Here is a 21637-nt window from a genome sequence, read left to right as displayed (position 1 = left end):
CTGAGACAGGAAAAACTGGGTAGCACTTCCTACTTTGGCCAAATCCCTGCCTGACCAACATTCTCTCAGTACGGGAATATGTTCTACCACCCTGGGGAATGATAGAATTAAGAGCTTTAGAAAATGGCAACTGGCTGTGTTGGAAATATGAATATAGTGGGATTATCTGGGACCGAGTTTAACACATCGTGTGTGTACCTGTTTTGTCAAATGTGGGTAGTAACTATGGTTTATTCACTGGCGTATTTCTTATCTTTGGGAACGAGACACAACCTAGAATCCTCTGGGAAGAGAGTCTCAAGGAGGGGTTGTCTTCACCCTGATGGCTCACGGGCATGCCTATGGGGGTATTATTGTAACTGAGTTAATTGTTGTGGGAAGAGACTGCCAACTGTGGGTGGCACCATTCTCTAGGCAAAAAGTCCTGAACTGTATGAGTGGAGGAACTGAGCACAAGCAAGTGAGCATTCATACATTCATTTCCCTTGCTCTTGCCTGTGGCTGTGATGTGACCAGTTGTCTCAAGCTCCTGCCGCTGTGGCTTCCCCACAGTGATGGACAGGAACCTAGAAGGGTGAGCTGAAAGAAGCCCCCTTTCCCCAAAGCTGCTTTATGTCAGGGTGTTCTAGCACAGCTACACAAAACTAGAACGGCTAGGTGGCTGGGATGATTCAGCAGCTGCCCTTCAGGACACGTGACTCACACTGGGCAAACTGTAAACCTGAAGCCTTAGGAATGGCAGTTTGATTGTTATTCAAACCTCCCCTTCCTCTGTCTTGCTCAGCCACCCCACCACGCATCCAGCAACACACAACAGAGATGTGGAGACCACTCTAAACTCCACCCTCCCCTGACCTAAGGGCTAGCTCTCTCCAGATACTGTAGATTTTAAATTTTCCTATCCATTCCAAGATCATCCAGAATCCAAAGGAAATGAGCCCACTTGCTCCTTAATTATCCATCAGGGCAGCCATTGAGCTAGACAGCTCCTGAGACTTTATACTCCTGTGCCACACTCTATCTATTCCTCTGTCTTCTTCCTGACCTGGGGGATCTAGGAGAGAAAGGGTTGTATGGTGTTTGCCATGCAACCCCAGGGCCTGGTCACTATAACCTGGTGACAGAGACACAGGTGTACTCATGGGCACAGGGAACGCCAAGTGTGCCTCAGTGCTTCTTACATTCCCCGTCATGCCCACGGTCCTGAGCGCACTTGAGACTCAGTGTAGAAGCTGCAGGTGATGGATGCCGCCAGGCTGCTCTGAATGGTAAATGACAGATGTTCGCAGTTGTAGGGAAGCTGATTCTCCCTTCTCTGCGCTCTTGTGGCTGATGACAGAACAGAGACGTTGATGTCATAATCTCTGCGCAGCTGCTTTAGTGGCTCAGAATCACAGTGCTTGGATTCAGGGGCCAGGTGGGAGTTGAGAACCTGACATAGTCCTGGCACGCATTGCTCAGTGAGTGACAGCACCGTGGCTGACAGCTGTTGCGAAGGGTTCTGTATAAATTGAATCCTTTCAACACTCTGTAAGAAAAGGGCAGAAGAAGCTGAGGCAAGAGGGCTGGAGTGGGCTGAGTGGCAGGTTCCGAAGCCCCGCCCCCGTATTTGTAAATGCCATCGCATTCTGAAGAAGGGTCTTTGCAGATATAATAAAGGGTCCCAAGATGGAACATTCTAAGGTTTACATTTGGTCCTAAATCTCATGACTAATGTCTTTATAAGAGAGATGAGGGGTGGTTGAAGACACAGGATGGCTGTGTGGAGATGGAGGTAGAGCATGGGGGGAGGCACCACAAGCTCAAGGACGCCCTGGGAGCTGGAGAAGGTAAAAGAATCTTCCCCAGAGCCTTCCAAGCAAGCATGGTTCTACCACAGCATGCCATCTCGGTTCCAGCTTCTGGAACTTCAAGGGAAAGCTTATGTGCGGTTTTCACTCTGGCTTGTGAAAATTTGCTCTGCAGCCACAAGAAGCCACTACAGGGTGAAGGACTTGCCAGGATCACCATCTAGCTTGGCAGAGTTGGGATCAAATTGGTCTCGGGTTCCTGGCACCAAACCCTTTCTCCTGGTACTAATAACTGCCAGGAAGGACTAGGTTGCCTGGGGATTGTGGCTCTGCCCTCCCACCTCCATCTTTCCATCTACAGTGGGTACTTCACACACTATGTCCACTAGGTCTCCCATGTCTCAAAGATGGCTCCTGGGAGGAAGAGGATCAGTTGTTGACTCATTTCTCATCTTCGCTCATGTATTCCCTTTGGTTGGTCACTGTTATTGCCCTTTGTCTCCTGTAGGAGCTTTGCATTGAGCCTCATCTCTAGAGCTTCCTGCTTCGGTCTGTCCTTGAAGCTGAGTGAGTCCCGCTTTCTGCCATGTAACTCAGACCACGGCAATGTAACAAAACATCTTCCCAAACTGCTGTATACATGGCTCCCCACAGTGCTGCCAGCTCTAGGAAGGCTAACCAATATCCAAGGAGAAAAGATCTGTCTTAGAATCATGAGGTCCAGCTGCATTCCTTTCTGCTTGTCTTCCCAGAGCCCTTTGCATGCCAGCATTCTTGGGCAGTTTCAAAGGATCCCAGCCTAGTTGCATGAATTGGCACTATCTTGACAGAATCCTGGTACTGTTTTCTTTTTCTCAGTAGGGCACTGAAAGGTACTCTTGCAGGAAACCAATCTAGATGGTGACTCTAACTCTGCAATCTGCTTGCAGCCACCAGGCAGTACGGAAGTCAGTGGAGGCCTGAGTACCACCAATATATGCAGTTTGGTTTTTGCCTATTCTTACCTGCTAGGATATGGTCTCGTTTATAAGCCAGGCCCAGCGAAAGACTAACGGTCATGGTGAGCAATAAAATAGATCATAATGATAGACTGTACTAAGAATTATATGAATCTATTCTCTGTGTCTCTCTGAATATATTTTTTTTAAAAAATTTTTTATTTAACTTTTGTTAATTACACTTTATTCACTTTGTATCCCTCCATAAGCCCCTCCCTCCTCCCCTCCTGGTCTCACCCTCCCCCCCTTTCTGCATGCTTGCCCCTCCTCAAGTCCACTGATAGGGGAGGTCTTCCTCTCCTTCTTTCTGATCTTAGTCTATCAGTTCTCATCAGAAGTGGCTGCATTGTCAGGGTTCTAGGTTATCTCCATGAATTGTCCTTGGTTGGAGTATGAGTCTCTGGGAAGTTCCCTGTGTTCAAATTTTCTTGTTCTGTTGCTCTCCTTGTGGAGTTCCTGTCCTCTCCAGCTCTTACTATTTCCCACTTCTTACATAAAATTCCATTCACTCTGCCCGACAGTTGGCCATCAGGCTCAGCATCTGCTTTGACAGTCTGCACGGCAGAGGCTTTCAGAGGCCCTATGTGGCAGGTTCCTGGGTTGTTTCCTGTTTTCTTCTTCTGGCTTTCAGAGGCCCTCTGTGGCAGGTTCCTAGGTTGTTTCCTGTTTTCTTTTTCTTCTGATGCCCATCCTCTTTGCCTTTCAGGATGGGGATTGAACATTTTAGTTAGGGTCCTCTCTTTTGCTTAGTTTGTTTAGATGTACAGATTTTAGTGGGTTTATTCTATGTTGTATGTTTATATGAGTGAGTATATACCGTGTGTGTCTTTTTGCTTCTGGGACAACTCACTCAGGATGATCCTTTCCAGGTCCCACTATTTACCTGCAAATTTCATGATTTCCTTATTTTTCATTGCTGAGTAATACTTCATTGTATAGATGTACCACCGTTTCTGCATCCATTCTTCAGTTGAGGGGCATCTGGGCTGTTTCCAGCTTCTGGCTATTACAAATAAAGCTGCTACAAACATGATTGAGCAAATATCCTTTTTGTTTACTTGAGCCTCTTTTGGGTATATGCCTAGGAGTGGTATGGCTGGATCTTGAGGAAGCGCTATTGAATATATCTTAAAATACTTTCTTTTCCTCCTGCAGTGTTGTGATGAGAGGTAGTCAAAGTATAGGTACCATGTTAGGGTCACCTCAACACAAACACTGCCATACTATGATAGCCTACTAGTAACTTAGATGACTAGACGATTGATGGGAAGGACACACAGACACACTGCACAAAGTTGGTTCACCTGTCCTGAGCTGGAGGGTGAAGACACACCACTTAAAACTCAAGCCCACGTGCCCATGCGTCATCATTCTATGTACATTTCTATATCCCTAAATATCTCCAGTTCAATGTATTAAATCTGCTGAGAGAATCTGAACCCAAACCAAGAGTTTGTTTCAAAATTTTTAAAATTACATCTATTTATTTACTTGGTATGCGCGTGGGTCACAGTGCTACAATTATTATTTAGAGAGCAGAGAACAGCTTGTGGGAATCGGTTTTCTCCTCCTAACGTGTGAGTCCAGGGGACTGAACTCTAGCTGTCAGACTTAGTGGCAAGTGCCTTTACTCAGCCCCCAAACCAAGATTTCCTATGAAGATCCACTAGTGTTACATTCAAGTAAATTAGACTTTCGGTATAACTTAAAACAAAACACATGGCTTTACCATGAGTATGCTCATTAATAAATATTTGTCAGTGTGCCCATGCTGTATATGCTATCCTCCCATTGCTTACTGATCATCTACATTATCAGACGAGCTACCACAATACAGCAGCATGTGTGTTTAAGGAATACAGAAGAAACCTCAGACTCCGTTCACTGTACCAGAAATATTGTTTGCTTTTTGCTGTCCCCCATGGACCCATCACAGTGCTGGAAGAATGTCGCCCACCCTGTGAACTCCAAGTCCATACATGGGATGGACTTGAGCACCATGGAAACTTTGGCTGCATTCTCAGCATGTTCCAGTGAATTAGCAGTATCAGCCTCGCCATACACAAACTGCCTCGACTAGTAGCCAAACATTCCTTTCAAGGCTTTTTTTTTTTTTAATTGAAATGAGTTTCCATCAGGCCATCATACATTTGGCCTTCCAGAAAAACAAGGGCACATGGAGTCTGGTGAAGGGAGTTGTCTTTCTTCCCCCCAAAATGTAAATCTATGCTTGGTAGGATTTGTCACGCAGGCTAACCATGCTGAGTTTCCTCCCTCACTCCACTGAAAATATGGAAAAACACAATCACCCCCTCCATTACCCTTCCTCACTCGATGTTCAGCTCCATGAACGCTGCTGAAGGTTTTGATGTGCACTGGAGTGTGAAAAGCTATTTAGCATGTAGCCTGCCAGGCTGCCTGAGTCTGTCTCTCCAGGTAATTATGTTCTTCTGGACTGTGAACACAGAGTCACTGCATTTCAGCCCCCAAGGGGTCATTCAAGACCATCTATCTTCTATCCACCCCCCAAATGTCCCACAGAGAAGCCATGGTCTGGGAGTTCAGTGCCACCTGGTTCATCTGGGACCAGATCACAGGCCTCCTTCCCACTCTTTGCCGTGGCAGTGTATCTCCAGCATGTCATTTTAGACTTGGGGAGACCCAGCACTAGGCACCTCCACCATGGGTCTCTGGATCCTTCATGCCAGCAGGCCCATCCAGACTCTGGCCTCTCAAACAGGCCTTTCTCGTGTTTCTAGATTCCAGCTGATGGAAAACCCAATGGTTTGCCCACCTGCACAGTCAGAAGCCTGGAGTCACTGTGGACTTGACCCCCTCTTTGAGCCTGTCATCGATCACTTGATCACTCCCTAAGTCTTAACACTTTCCCCTTCTAGAACTTTTTTCTATGGCTTCCTCTCTAACTTTTGTGTTGACCTTTTGTCATCTCTGTCCCCTTAACTTTACATTCATGTGCCCAGAGAGATCTTTCTAAGCACACTCACCTGTCAAAAGGAATAACAATGTCTTTTATGTAACATTATTGAGAAAGAAAGTGGATTTACGATAGTCACTGAACATACAGTAAGTGCTCAATAAGTGTTCTTCAATACTGTCCTGTGTTAATCACTCGTGTGCAAATCACCTATTTTAAATCATCACAAAATTGTCTAATGACTGTACAATAAATTTAAAAATCCTTATCATGAAAGCTTCTTCAAAACAGGCCCCAGTCACCCACAGCCCCCTTCTAGCCACTGTTCATGTTAGGCCCACTGCATCAAAAGCTACCCTGGGACATGATTTTAGTCATCTATTAACAGCCTTATACTCTTTGCAATTTTCTCTTGTGGGAGATTGTACCCAGGGCCTAGCACCTGCCAGACAAGCTCTTTGCACACAATCCTGAATTCTTGTCTGCTAATCTTTACCCCATGTGTCCATACTCAGTAACTCTTGTTCATACTCAAAGACCCAGCCTAACATTTGCTTCCCCTGAAGAATAATAATCAATTCCATTGTTATTCCACAGTTCCCTTCCTCCTGTGTTTAAAAGCCCAGAACATCAATCTATGGTCTGGCTTTTTCCCCCTGAGCCTTTCCCAGTCCTCACGGTGATCAAACTAAATTGAAACTCAGAATTTGCATCTATCTTCCTCACTGTCCCTGAGCTGGATGAGGTAGGGAGATGACTAAAGTCAGCCCCAGGTCCCTTGGGGCACCAAAAAGCTGAGTGCTCAGTGTCTCACAGCGGCAAAGGAGCTAAATCATGGAGACCTGACTTCTGATCTCAACGTCTGCTTTCACTGCTTGGTGGTAATTGACCAAACATTTATTCTCTGAGTAATTCTCAAACTCCATGAATTAATGACAGTCCCCATACCACGATGAGTTAACTCAGGACTAGCTTCCTTTCAGGACTGGTGTAAAGCAGCTTTCCAACAGATTTGAGCTGGCTTTTAATATTGCAGTCTGTCTTTGAATGGGCAATGAATGGAAACCCAGATCACCCAGGCACATACTAAACATGGTCTCCAGATGACTCAAATGCTTGGTAATAATTCTTTGTATTAAAGTGAATCAATAACTGTGGGAGGCAGAGATAAGCAGTGGGCCTGGACACTCTTGGAATTCCTCAAGGGTCACTTAATTTTCTTTGGCTTCTAGCTAGCCGAGGAACTCAGGTGTCATTTACTTACATATTAATTTGCAATAAAATGACAGTACCACCACGGGCTATTGGTTTCTTTCTGAGGATGTTAGTAGCATTCATGGCAACAGGAAACCACTTTTGTTAAAATGTAAGACATTTCTCAGCCATAGACCATTAGGATTTCACTGTCTTTTTTGGAAGAGGAACGGGGGGAGGGAGTCTAATATGCTAATGAAGAAATGCAGAAGCTCTGATAAGAGGCAAAAATGAATCATGAACAGTACCAGAAAAGCGTTTCATGTTAAATAAACCAGATTCTTTTAGTAGAGCAGATAAAAGGCAAACACGGATCCCCTGGAAGATTAGTATGTGCTTTTAACCAATGAGCCATCTCTCCAGCCCCCTGGCTTGCAGTAGTTCTAATGGGAAGAGAAGAGACAGAGTCGGCATACTTAACAGTTAACATGTGAAGCGGGGGATGGACTTCTAAACAGCATCCCCTGGAGAGACATTCATTTACATCTGGATGGAATATCCTGCATCCAAATGTCCAGGACCAGATGTGTTTTAGCTTCAGATTGCTTCAGACTCTGGGATGTTTGCGCAGATGTAATGAGGCATCTCTATGATAGGATACAAATCTCAAAATTAATTCATATTTCTAGTAGCCTTGTGCACGTAGCATGGAAATAATTTTACAAATTACCAGGACACTTGCCGTTTGCCTTTTCACTGTGACCTGCCACATGAGGTCAGGTGTAGATGACATCATGTCAGCATTTAAACATTTTGAATTTGGGTTTGAAATTTCTAGATTAGGATTGCTCATCCTTCAGACTGCTACTCAAAGGGTTCTGATCTCTCTCTGTGTCTAAGACAAGTGATGCTGTTTAATGTCTTCTGGTGAACTTCCTACAGAGCCCCAAATTGTACCATGCAATTCTGGCACTGTGTGAGCTAGTCTTGCCTCACTAAGCTTATCCTCCATGATTATTGGCTAAATCTGTTCCCCAAGGTGCTTTCTGACAGTCAGCCTCTTCTTACCTAAGGGTCCTGGTGAACATAGTTCTACCTCTCTGCAATGCTCTGTGTGTCTCCTTCTGAACCTTTCAGGGTCCAGTTGAAGTATGAGTTCTCATTGAAGTCTCCCTGGGCTCTTCCAGTTCCATTCCTCTACCCCACCAATAACTTTCTTTCCCAGGTTCTTACAAAGACCTGAAATAGTTCTGCTCTATTGTCATACCAGAGTTGGAGTGTCATGTCTAGCCTGTGATGATGTTTTAATTGTCAATCTGACAGAATCTAAAAATCACCTGGGAGGTGGTTTCTAGAGCAGGGTGCCTGTGGGTATGTCTGCAGGGACCTAACTGTCTTGACTTTATTAATCAAAGTGAGAAGACTTTGTGGGCCTCATTTCCTAGCTAGGGGATCCCGGATTGTTTAGAGAGGTGCTGAGCACTAACAAGCAGGCATGTATTTGTTCTTTCTGCTCTTGACTGTAGGTAGATGCTGCTAGTTGCTTCAAGTTTCTGCCTCGACTTACCCATAATGATACACTATAACCTGGAATTGTGAGGCAAACAAGCCACTTCTTCTTAAAGTTGCTTTCATCAGGGTATTTATCCCATTAACAGAAACAAAACCAAGACAGAGGCTAATTGGAAAACGCTAACCATGTTATCTGTATTAGTTACCTTCCTGATTATTGTGACAAAATACCTGACAAAAGCAATTAAGGAAAAAGAAAACGAGTTTATTCTGGCTCACAGTTTGGGGGCACAGTCCATCATTGCAGGGAAGGCATGGCAGCAGGAGTGTGCTATGGCTAGTCACATCGCATCTACAGTCAGGAAGAAGAGATGAGTTCTGGTGCTCAACTTGCCTTCTCCTTTGGGTTGATGTCACCCACATTTAGAGTGGGTCTTACCTCATCAGTTAAAACCTTTCTGAAAACCTCTCCATAGACACCAGGAGCTATATTTCCATGGTGATTACAAATTTAGTCAGATTAACAATTAAGATCGTTACCTCACTTTAGCTTTTCTTGAACTTTTCTAGCTCACAGTCTGTTTTGCAGCAGAGACAGGGGTGTGAGTGCTGCTTAATCCCTGAGTGTGACACCAGAGGAAGACAGGCTGGAGGAAGAGGGTGAGGTAAGACAGCCTCAGCTGAGGCCATGTGTGGGTACCAGTGAGAGGTCTGTGGTCTGTCCAGATAAAATGGAGCACAGCCCCATTCGCCAGCTCTTCTCTATAGGTTCCACAGCTCTCAAGAGGACCAGAGAAGAAAGGAGACCATGGGAATTTCTTGGTAATGCAGAGATTAGGAGAGGAGCCATTGCCTCATATGTACATACAGACAAAGCACCCATATATATAAATGAAATGACATAAAAATGAATATTCCCCAGATAGTGAGTCATCATATAGGATATTCAACAAACTCAGAGATCATCAGAATAAATAGACACAATGAAAGCAAATCCAGTCTATCACAGGTATATGACAGCCAATGAATAGGGGAATGTTTCAGATGCAGCTCAAGAAAGACAGATGTATTACCTGCAGAGCAATGAAAAGGAGAGGCACATCATGGCTATCATCATAGATGCTGCAGCAGAAAGCAGGGGTAGCACAGTTAATTCCCCCAAAGGAGAAAAGCTGTTAACTTGGCACAGAGTATCCAGGATATATATTCAGGTTATTATTTCAAAGTATAAGAATTTTGCAATAAGCACTTTTAACAATTTTATTCAAATGCTTTTTAATTGCTAGTAGATTTTCATTAAGATTGATTATAAGGATTTCTTCAAAGTATATAATATCAGATAGAAAAAAGAAAGCACACACACTACACAAAAATCGTGCTAACAAATAAGAAAAGAAGATAGATAGACAGAAAATTAATTCTACCTTTTGATGACTATAAGATATCATTGACATCAGAAGCAAATATAAGATTGATGAATTATATGTTTATAGTAAGTGAAATAGAAGATGGGTGGAAGGATTTGGGAATGTATTTTTGTGAAGTTATTTTTTTAAAGGATTTATTTTCATTTATGAAATATATATGTGTGTTTCTGGGTGTGTATTTGTACACAAGTGCAGTTCCTACAGAGGCCAAAAGAGAACATCATATCCCTTTGAACTGGCATTATAGGCGTTTGTAGTCTGCCTAATGTGGGTGCTGGGAACTGACTCAGGTCCTCTGGAAGAGCAATATGCAATCTCAACCACTGAGCCATCTGTCCAGTCTCTCTTTAGGAGATTTTTAAGCCAAATTTCAAAATTGTTTCTGTTGAGTGATATGAAAGTAGGATACTCTCTACACTTGCCTTTTCAGGAAAAAAAAAACCTAAGGTTAGAGTGAGGTAAAGAAGTGATAAATGATGAGACAACGTAAAAGGGATGGTAACCAATGGGATGAGAGGAAGGAAAGGCTAGTTGATAGCTTTAAATTGATTCCTATCCATGGTATGCTATAAAATGATAGCTATAAATTGATTCCTATCCATGGTTGATCATTAGAGAATTAAGCTGGATACCAACATTAGAATGATATGTAGAAAACTGTTATTTTTTGAAATTGTTAATACCAGAATGTGAACACAATACATCAAAAATTATGGGGCCACAACTAAAGCTGGACCTTGTTTCATGCGTGCAACCCTCCTGCACGGAAGAGGAGTCTCAAGTCAGTTATCTTTGCACTTTTTGAAACTGGACGAAGATCAACAAGACAACCTAAGAAAGCAGAGGAAGTAATTAAGATAAGAGAAAAAATGGATCAAACAGAAAATAGAAAAATAACAGAGAAAGGCAATTAAGACAAAAACTGGTACTTAAAGCAACAACAACAAACCAACTTTATTAGCCTGTAACCAGAATGACCAGACAATCAAAGAAAAAAAGTATAAAATACCAATTTAAGAAGGAAAAAGAACTGTAACTGCAGAACCAAGAAGCACTGAAGAATGTGAGGGGAAATTTCATAAGCGTGGATGCCCAAGGATCTGAAGTTAAACAAATTACACAGATTCTCTGAACACTACAAACTACAGCATTTTATGTAATACTTACTTTTTTAGAAATTGAATTCATAGTTGCAAAGTTTTCTTCATTGGGCATAATACTGGGTTCAATCATACATCTTTACTAGACAATTTTATCAAATTTACAAGTGAGTATCAACAATTGTACACACGCCCACCCCTTCTCTCCCCAGAAAACAAGGGATAAAGAAAGTGATCCTCCAATCCAAAGTACTGCCAGCAATACTTTGCTACTCAAACCACATGGAGTTATAAGACAGTGAAAAGAGAGATAAAGCCTCCTTATAAATGATCTCCAAATATTGTAAACAAGATATGAGCACATGGATTCCAGCCCTACATAAGAAAGCTAACACATCATGACTAACAAGACTCCTTCTGGGAATGCTGGGCTGTTCAGCATTGCAAAATCTACCAATGTACTTCAATAGATTGTAGAAAATTTATCTCAAAAGATCCAGAAAGGCTCTTTGGCAGAATTCAACATGCATTTATGATTGAAAAAAAAAAGTTGGAATAGATGGTAATTCTTCATGCTGATAAAGAGAAGTACAAATCCTTAGGTGGACATCACAGTGAGTGGTGGACTAGGAGACGGAATCCAGCTGAGGTCAGGGTCAAGGCCAAGTTTCTCAGCTGAAGGCAGCACTGTGAGCATGCACATGTTCATGAAAGAACACAAGGTTCAGAGCGGAAGTTAAGTCCTCTCTGCAAACATACGTAGACATCTCAAAAAATCCACTGGAGAAGACTTGACAGAACTGAGAAGTGAGTGCATCACAGTCACAATATACACAGTCAACACAAGAATCGGTCATATCCTTTAACCATCAATGACTGAGCACTGACTAAAGAGCTAGCTCTTAGGGAGGCTGGAGAAATGACTTGTGCTAAGAGCACTTGCTGCTGTTCAAAGGAAAAGCTGGTTCCTGCCTTACACTGTGTTCAGAAATAGATTACAGCTGAACTGCAGCTCAAAGTAAACTCAGAACTCCTACAAGGTAGAAGACCTCCAGGAAGCAGTAGCAAGAGTTGTGTGACATCATATGAAGAAAACGTGTTTAGCTATGATCTCAAGTGTGTGATAAACAAGTGTGAAGTGCAAGATTATTCTTCATCAAAATTTTAAAATGCAACTTTAAAAAAGATTCTTCGGCATACTTGTATAACCACTGTGGAAATCAATCTGGCAGTTTCTCAGAAAATTAGAAATAACTCTATTTCAAGACCCAGTGGTAACACCTGGGCATAGACCAAAATGATGTCCCACCACTCCACAAGGACATTTGCTCAACTATGTTCATAGCAGTTTTATTTGTAATAGTAAAAAACTGAAAACAACCCGAATGTCCCTCTACCAAAGAATGGATAAAGAAAATATGGTTTATACAATGGAATACTACTAGCTATTAAAAAACAAAGACATAATGCAATTTTTGTAGGCAAATAGATGAAACTAGGAAAGAACATCCTGAGTAAGGTGACCCAGACCCAGAAAGACTAGCATGGTATGTACTCACTTATAAGTGGAGATTAGCCATCAAGTACAGGGTAACCATGCTACAATCCACAGACTCAAAGAAGCCAAAAGGGCTAGAGGAAGGATGCTTGAATCTCACTCAGAAGAGGAAATAAGATAGACATCTGAAGTAGATGGAAGGAGGAAACTGGAAAGGAGATGGAGTGGGGAGGATCAGGTGTAAAGAGAACCTGGGTGGGGTTTGGGGGTGGGGGAGAGGACTGGGAAAGAGAATGGAAATCTGTAGGGGACATCTCTGGGACAGAGGAGGCTCCCAGGAGTCACTGCTTCCTGCTGCTAGGAGTCCCAGCTAGGGTCATCCGCATAGACTCCTGAGTACATCAGTGATGATGTTTCAAGTGACTGTCCTGCACAAACAGTGGAGCCAGAGGGGGCAGGAATGCTCTCTGGTTTATTTTCTGATGTGTTTTCAGTCTCTAGGGCACCAACTGCAGTCATTGCTGTAGTGAATTCCCACAATACCCACATTTTCTTGTCACAATCTTCTTGGGGACAGGAATTGATGGAGTGGAAGGTAGGGGATAAGGACCAAGTGTGTGGTGGCCTTATGTCTCCCTGTGTCTCACCCATGATAGATCAAGATTTCTCTAGGGTCTGCTTTTGCCATTCAAGAGTGAGCTCCAAAAGCAGGAAAGTGTGAGCTCAGCTCTGGCCTCCAGCACTCATCATAGGTAGGACAGGAAGCCATGCAGGTAATAACACTGCTAACAGCAATGACGATTTCTAGGCCTCGGGGCTGGCCACCTTCCAAGTACAATGCTCTGCACTTTCCACAATTCTGCCACGAGATCCCCAACCAATACCCACTGTGGTGGTTTGAATGAGAATGGCCCCATAAGCTCATATATTTGAATGCTTTGTTACCAATTGGTAGAACTGTTTGGGAAGGCTTAGGGGATGTGGCCTTGTTGGAGGGAGGTGGATTACTGGCTGGACTTTGCAGTTTCAAAAGTCCATGCCATTCACAGTTCTCTCTCTGCCTTGTGCATGTGGGTCAAGATGTGAGCTCTCAGCTACTGTCTGCCTGCCTGCTACCATGCTCCCTGCCATGATGGTCGTGGGTTCTAACCCTCTACAACTGTGAGGCCCCAATTAAATGCTTTGTTTTATAAGTTGCCTTGATTATGATGTTTTGTCGTGGCATTAGGAACCTAACAAAGACACTCATTGAGGCACACTGAACCCATCACCTACCACCCCATTTCCCAGAGCAGGAAGCTATGCCAGACTGGCAGTTTCCCAGTTATCTCAGGCTCATCTCAAGGGGCACATTGTGTGCACCATGTTGGATACTGGGAGTTACCCCTCACTCACTTGGCCTGCCTCCTCTCTCTGACCTGTTCCTGTTCGCTCAGATTTCATGGAATCGGCTCTCCCAGGCTGCAATGCTGTTTTGCTCCTCTGTGCCTTACTCCTCCCTTCCCTAGGCCTCAGTCCTTTTCCTGCCTTTATCCAGTGGAACATGCCCTATGTATGTTATGCAGGGGACTGACCCCAAAGAGGCACCCTCTCTGGAGGAACTGCTTCTTCTTTCTCCTTGTGCCTCTGACTGTAATGTTCACACAACTGCATTTGCACATCTCTGTTCCCTCAGGCCTGAGCACTGAGGACGAGGAGGTCTTTCTTTATCTCTCCCCCTAGGCTTCCCTCAGAACCCCAAGGCTCCCATTCACACTCCTAAACACTTGCTGAGGGAGTGTCCCCCTTCCATTCTACCTCGTATTAATGAACCAGGTAACTCTGGGCAGCAGCTGGGACATTTCTGGTTTCTATTCTGATACATTTTACAGAAACTTCTTCTGTACAACAGTGAACCCCATATGCTCTTTCAGTGAATGAAAATTCAGTTCTGGGCAAATATTTCTTTCTAAAGAAATCCGTGTGTTGCCTTCTAGGACCTTACTTATCAGCCTGCTCTGAAAGCTGTGCTTGGAGCATTCTGGAAACTAGTTATCAGGCTTTGGAAGCAAACAGCTCAAATGAGTGAAATCAACAAACTGTACCTTGGCATTGGGAGTTCAGAATTTTGGGAACCATGGGGTGAGCTATAATAAGAACTCTCCCCCCGACACACACACAATCCTGAAATGCTTGGCTGCCATTGCTCACTCCATAGCCCCTGAAAACACAGCCATTTGTAGATCATCTTCCAAAGCCCAAGAACTTCTCTCCTGCACATTTGCTCATTAATTCAGGCCCAAGGCTCCTCTAATTAGGACACTAGAAGCCCTGAATCTTATATACAACTGTGACGATACATTGACTCCTATCTGAGAAAGAGCACCTTTTTTGGATGACTCCAAAAAAGTGTCCCAAAGCCCCTTGCTATAGAGAAAGGAACATGGGTTTCAGATCCAAAAGGCCTCAAATCCCAACTCCCACTTTAAGTAGCTATGTAAGCACCCCACCACCACCACCATGGTCCCCAAAGTTCTGAACTCCAAATGCCAAGGAAATGCCAAGCAATATTGTCCTGAAAGTCAATGCACACAGGAAGGCCACTGGGCTTCTCTGGACCTCAGCCTTCTTGAATGTAAAATGAGAGAAGGCTGTAAAAACTGTCAATGGATACTCTGAGGATGAAGTATAATAGCGATGCACACACAGTAGGACCGCAGTCAGAGTGGATGAAGGTGGGGCTGCTGGGGAGTGGCCAGATGGTTCTCCACAGTTCCCCCTCCCTGAGGGGAAGAGCCAGGACCCAGTTTCCTCACTTAAGGGAGGCCGGGACAAGAGGCAAAGTGGAGCTTGAGGAAGCCATCTGTTTTTGCCAGGATTTATTGACAATCCTTATTTAAGTGTAATATTAATAATGACTCGATTTTGGGGTTCTGAGAAGAAAATTGCATAGATTTTTTTATTCTATTGCCCAGCCCAGGAGAGCTTTGAACACACGCAATGCCCCAGCTTCTGCCTTCTGACTACTGAGATTCCAGGGGCAAGCTATCAGGCTTGCCCTAGATTCTGAATGTCTACACATGTGAACACTAGAGCTGACAGCAAATGGTGCCATTAGAAACCCCGAGCATATTTACTCCACAGCTAGTTGTCTCCATGTTTCTCTCCGTCACAAGTTGGGAACACCATACCAACTGTGATGAGTCCACCATGTGGTGATTTCTGTAGAGACAACTGTAGAAGCAGGAAGAAGCCCAAAAGCAGGGAGTGAGGGGCCCAGACAGGCAATTCATAAGCCCCGATGTCCAGTGCCTGACTGAGAACAGCAGAGGAGGCTGGCTGCAATTTGTCAGCTTCGGTATGACAGAGACAAAGGACATGGGAGCTCCCTGCTAGGAAAATGCCCTAAGGAGAATTATTAATGACTTCTCCATTTGATAAGATACCTGACCAGATGGATACCACCTAGAAAGGCAGGGTTGGGTTTAACCACACCTTTGTGGGAAAGGCGTGGCTGTATCTCTGGCGAAAGCTGCTGCATCTATGGCAGAAGGAGGGTGGCACAACATTCTGGCATCTCTGTGCATAAGCAATTAAAAGCCCCCTGGGCTGTGACTGTCAGTGCCTTCTCCTGAGGCAACCCACTTCTCCAGCTGGGCCCCAACTTCCCAGGGTTCCAAAGCCTCTCAAAACAGGGCTACTAGCTGGGATCCAACTGTTTTAGCACAGTGGGGAACAGTTCACATTCACCCTGTAAGAGCAAAGGGAGAAACACAATGGAGCAGGACAGAGACAAAAGAAGGACAAGGTAAAGATGGGGTGTAAGCCAGTGCCGGGCACTCACAGCAAGCATTATGCTTGCCTCTCTCCCTCCATTCCCCAACTTCTTTTTTTCCTATTTTCCTTCTCTTTGTGTGGGGCTCAAACCCAGATCCTCAAGCATAATAAGCAAGTGCTCTGCCACTGAGCTACCTCCAGCCCCATCATAGGTTCTAGCTCAGCCTCCACAAAAAGGCAAAGCGAGTCTGATGTGAGGGAAGGAGGGAAGTTCTCCGGAGTCATGTCATCTCCTAATAGTTCAAGAGAACATGTTTCACTTAAAAGAGAGTAACAAGAAAGTATAAAGTCTTCTTTTTTAAAAAGATGTTATAAATAAAGGCAGAATGCTTAGACTGAGGCTTTTACCATAAAGGCGCACAGAAGACCTGTCAATGAAAACTGGAACTTGCAAGAGTGGCTGAGAGAGTCCGTGGCAGGCCCGGCCATCTCATTAACATTCCACAGTAAATCTGGCTTCCTACTACCCATCCCATGCAACCCTCTTCACAGGGTTGGTCATGTAACTTGCTTTGCCGAACAGGATCTTAGGAAACGAGAAGCAAGCATGCTCAGCATGTGGAGACTCCTGTGCCATCATGAAACCAGGTGGTACAGCAAGCCACCCCCTTGATCACTTGAGGTTTGAGGCCACAAAGGGAGGGCTGTCATCTTTATCCTGGTGACTTCCTTGGCTGAACGAGAGCCCTGACAAACTGGCAGAGGTCTTTCCCAGGCTGCCAACAGAGCTGTGGGGAACCATGAATAGCTACTGCTGTAAGGGGAAAGTTCTGAGGTAGTTCATACGGCAGTGTCTGGGGGCTAACGCCAACATTCAGCCTTAACAACTGCAGATGTCATTAAGAAGGCCAAACAAGACACAAAAAAAAACAACACAAATGGCAATAAAAATACCCCCAGAAACCAGGTAAGAGAAGCCAAAGGAAAGTAGAAATGAAGAGAGAAATATTTCAGTCACAAAGCCCACACCAGAAGGCACACAAAACCAATAAACTGCAGGCAGGGACTTTAAACAGATAGAAATAACACACTTAAGGAAAGGCAGGACTGGGTGACAAGATGGGTCAGGAGGAAAGAACCCTTTGTGCCAAGCCTGATGACTCAAGTTCAATCCTTGATAGATGGTACCTTCACATGGTAGAAGGAAAAAAAACTGACTGGAAAGTTTTTCTCTGACCTCCACATACAGGCTGCGGCATAAGTACATGAACACACACGCACATGTGCCCACATATACACTCACACACCAAAAAAATGCAGTATTTTCAAAAGTAGGGCATGAAGAGGCACAAAAAACATTTGGAAAAAAAAGTGACAAATAGTGAAGATTAACAGAGAAGATCCAATAGATGTCTTTCACAAAGCAAGCTGAAATAATACAAAACAATACTTCCACCAAAATCCCCAAGGGAAAACAAAAACAACTGGAAATCACGCAAGGACAGACAAACATGTGCCTAGGAATATAGACCCAGGATGACCAACACCAAGGCCAAGCGACATTCTGGGAACACCACTGGATTCTGTGAAGAAAGGACAGCAAAGTTTTGTCCCTACCTGTTAAAGAATAATTTCCTAGAAAACCAGGGAAGGAGCGATTGCTGGGGGGTGGGGAAGGCAGTATGGGAATGCCCCCTTGCCTCAGAGGGCAGGGATCCTGCTGGGGCATCAGTGGAGCCATCAGTGGGGTGAAAGAGGGACCACTGAGGAGGCAAAAGAGGGAGACCCAGGCGTAAGCCCACATGCACGTGTGGTATGCTCACCCATGTAGGGCTTGGTGCCCGCCATGGAGGAAGCCTTCTCTGTTCCTTTCACGACTGTGGCGATGTTGAAGTCCGTGATGTGTACGTGCCCTGTAGAGAGAAAATGAAATTAACCAGTACTGTGGATGTCTGTGCTCTCTCCCTGTGTGACTAGAGGCTGTGGTCTGTGGTCTCCATGGTGGGCACAGGAAGAAGACATCGGGACATGCGTCCATCATGAAGTAGTCTCGGGTTCCTACAGTGTCTATTCTGCATTCGGGTTTTAGAGCGGGCGTTGATTACTGTGTGCATGCTATTTGTGTGATTATGCTTGGGTTGCAGGCTGAATGACATGTGGATGGGTTTGAGGTTAAGACACACTGATCTGGAGATGGAAGGATAGTCTGGTGGCACTCAGGATGGCTGCGAGGGGCTGTGGTAGGGGAGGGCATGGCAGGAGCTCGGGCTGTGGTTTACCATGGTCTCCGGGCTCTTAGCTTTGGACTTGAACTAGAGAGAGACAGGGTAGCCTTTCATACTACATGACAGCAAATGGGACTTGAAAAGGCTGGGGGCCCTGTGATTTAGATACTTAAGAAATAAGAGAAGAAAGAGAAAAGGGAGCAGGAATGTGGGATACTGGTAAAGGGAAGGGGGAAAGGAGAAAGGAGGAACCTGTGGGTTCAACGCTTGTTCTCCAGGGCATCTGGCATGTGACGAAACTAGCTCTGAGGGACTTGAAGGAAAATCTGTGCATCATTACATTTCTCTCAGTCACCACACCACGTGGAGTGGCTCTTTCGCCATTTTGGAATGAGACACTTGGACACAGATAAGGGCACAAGGAGAGCTGGCTTTGTGAACCCGTGAAGGTCACCTGCTGGAGCAGGTGCAGTGAGGCCCAGGAGACCGTGTGCATGAGAGGCATGCCCAAAGCGGTCAGCCACACAGGACAGAAAAAGCAACAGTGTCCCCAGGCCCCATCCCTGTAGCTGCAGCACACGGCTGCCAGCGCAGATGTGTGGCAGAGCTGTGGGCTCTATCCCAGGCACTCCAGCTCCCCAGGGGAGCAAAGGCACTCATCATCAGGTCCTCCAGGAGGAGGCTGACTTCACCAGGCAGGTCCTAGCTGGATGATGGCTGTTTGTCCTCCAGCCAAGATCAGGCAACAGCGCCGCTCCTGTTTGCTCATCCCTAACACCAACAGGCCGGCAAGTTCACCTTCCAGAGTGCTCTGTGGGCTGTCTGTGTGAGGGAGGCAATCAGCCTTTGTCCCACCCCTCCCCCAAGTAGTTCCATACACGGTGTATCCACAGTCACGGAGAGATTCTGGGACTTTCGAATGCAGCTTTTGTTCAGCTTTCTTCCATTTCTCCCGCTCTTTAAAAAAGTTAGTATTTTAAAGTAAATTCTTAAAGTAATGCCAGCTCATTTGAATAAGTCAATAAACACACGATGTTTGTAAGCTCCCTTCACATATATGCGTATGTGTGTGTATGTGTGGGGTGTGTGTGTGGTGTACATGTTTGTGCACATGTATGTGTGGTGTTGCATACACACAGGCATGTTATGTGTATGTAGAGGCCAGAGGTCATCATTGGGTGTCTCCCTCTATTTTGCTCATCTTACATTTAGACACAGAGTCTCTTGTTGAACCTGGCTAGACCGGCTGGCCAGCTAGCTCCCAGAATCCTCCTGTTTCTGCCTCCCCTGTAATCTGGAATTACAGATGTGTACTGGGGCAACACATGTTCCCCTTGGTCCTGGGGATCGAAATTCACTTTGCTGACTGAGCCACCTCCACAGCCCCCTGCTTTCCCTTTACATGCTGTCCTGTTCCTCCGTGTTCCTCAGGTCACACTGGACCGGTGGGCTTCTCCACTGTTTCCCCCATGCTTATGTAAATACGTGCTCACACAACTCTGGACTTTGTGACTTTGCTCTTGTGACAGTAAAGTCATGTTCATGGGTCATCTTGAAAGTGACTTTTAGGTTTGCCATGTTTCACAGGCATTCTTCCGAGTGAGAACACACAGATCTACTCAGGAGGCCCACGATCACTTATCCTTTGCATCAGTCAGTGCCCTGTCACTAAAACCACACACCCAAAACTGGGTAACTTATAAACCTATAGTTTTAGAGTTTTAAACCCCAAGACTAAACCGAATTTTCTCTGTGTCCACTAGGAGAAAGGCAGGTGGCTGTGGCTGGAGTCAATCATTCAACATCCCAGCCACCCACCCACTTCCAACCTCTGTCTGTGGGAATCGAGCCTGTAATACATTTGGGATTAACAGAAAGTTAGAAAAGGGGCTTCCAGAAGGTTCAGGGATGAAGTTCTTCCTTTTTCAGAAGTTACCTTTGATGACATTCTCTGTACTTTTCCTGTGTCACATAGGGAGCCAATTCCCTAAGACTACAGAACCTATTGGACAATGCTAATAGGATGATAAAGCTGAACACAGGGAAAGCAGAACTTCAGGAAAGACACACAAGTGCCAGAACCAACTCGTTTATACCGCTATACTTCAGCTAAGTGAGCTAAACAAGAGACCCCCAAACCATACCAAATTACCCTTCACTGCTTTGGGACTGTCGGAGTCAGGTTCTGTGCCACACAGGTTGATGCAGCCACTGACTGGTTTGGGCAGGCCATTTGCTCTCCCTAAGGCTCAGATTTCTTTTTTCTTTATTTTTCTTTTTTTTTAATTGTTCATCCAGCTTTTATTTTTTCTTTTTTTAATTTATTTTTATTTATTACAATTTATTCACTTTGTATCCCAGCTGTAGTCTCCCCTCCCTTCCCAATCCTGCTCTCCCTCATTTTCCTCCCATGCCCCTCCCCAAGTCCACTGATAGTGGAGGTCCTCCTTCCCTTCCATCTGACCCTAGACTATCAAGTCTCATCAGGACTGGCTGCATTGTCTTCTTCTGTGGCCTGGTAAGGCTGCCCCCCGCCCCTGTCTCTCAGCACCTGAGTTTGTGGAGGTTAGATACAACGAAGCTCTGCTTGGGGTGTTGTGTTAGTTGCTTCTTTGCTCTTGTGATAAAATACCATGACCAGGCAACTTAAGGAAGAGTTTGTTTGGCTTACAGTTTCAGAGGACTAGAGTCCACAACACTGAGGAAGGTGTGGCAGACAGGAGCAAGCAGGAAGCAGCATTCATCTCTTTCTGCTTCTTTGTTGTGGATGCAATGTGACCAGATGACTCAAAGCTCCTGCCGCCATACTTTTCCTGAGGATGTGGCATAGCCCGAAGGAGAGGGGACAGGCTGGTAAGACATCTGGAGTAAGTAAGGGTGCTGCTGGCAGAAGGAACCACAAGGGACCAGCAAGGAGGCCAGAGGGTGAAAGGGAATGTTAATGGTCAGAAACAAAATGGAGTTTCTTCTGCCAAACCCAGGCAGAACTAGAGTTGAACAGGTCCTCATAATTACTGGCTTGATAAACAAAAGCCCTGGCAACAATTCTGCTGAAACAATAGTGTCATTAAGGCCACTCCTACAAGACCAGGACTAACCGCCACCTCACACACAGCTTTGCTTTGTGAAGTCACAACTTTTACCAGGGAGCCTTCCAGAAGGACCCTCCCTTAGCCACAGCCAGTGCACAGCTCCCTGCCAG

The 21637-nt window shown here is 45.0% G+C and overlaps 1 protein-coding gene across 1 annotated transcript in view; it reads right to left on the bottom strand.

The window, feature by feature from the left end:
• The window catches only part of Stk32b (serine/threonine kinase 32B), a 238495-nt gene that overhangs the window by 23766 nt on the left and 193092 nt on the right, over window positions 1-21637 (bottom strand). The window contains exon 6 of the mRNA XM_060365405.1: window positions 18034-18123. Within this exon, the coding sequence (XP_060221388.1) occupies window positions 18034-18123 (90 nt within the window). The remainder of the gene's footprint in view (window positions 1-18033; window positions 18124-21637) is intronic.

Source organism: Meriones unguiculatus, chromosome 12, assembly GCF_030254825.1.
Source record: "Meriones unguiculatus strain TT.TT164.6M chromosome 12, Bangor_MerUng_6.1, whole genome shotgun sequence".
Classification (NCBI taxonomy): Eukaryota; Metazoa; Chordata; class Mammalia; order Rodentia; family Muridae; genus Meriones; species Meriones unguiculatus.
Note: the sequence above shows the minus strand (reverse complement) of the source record. Positions and strands in the feature narration are given on the sequence as shown.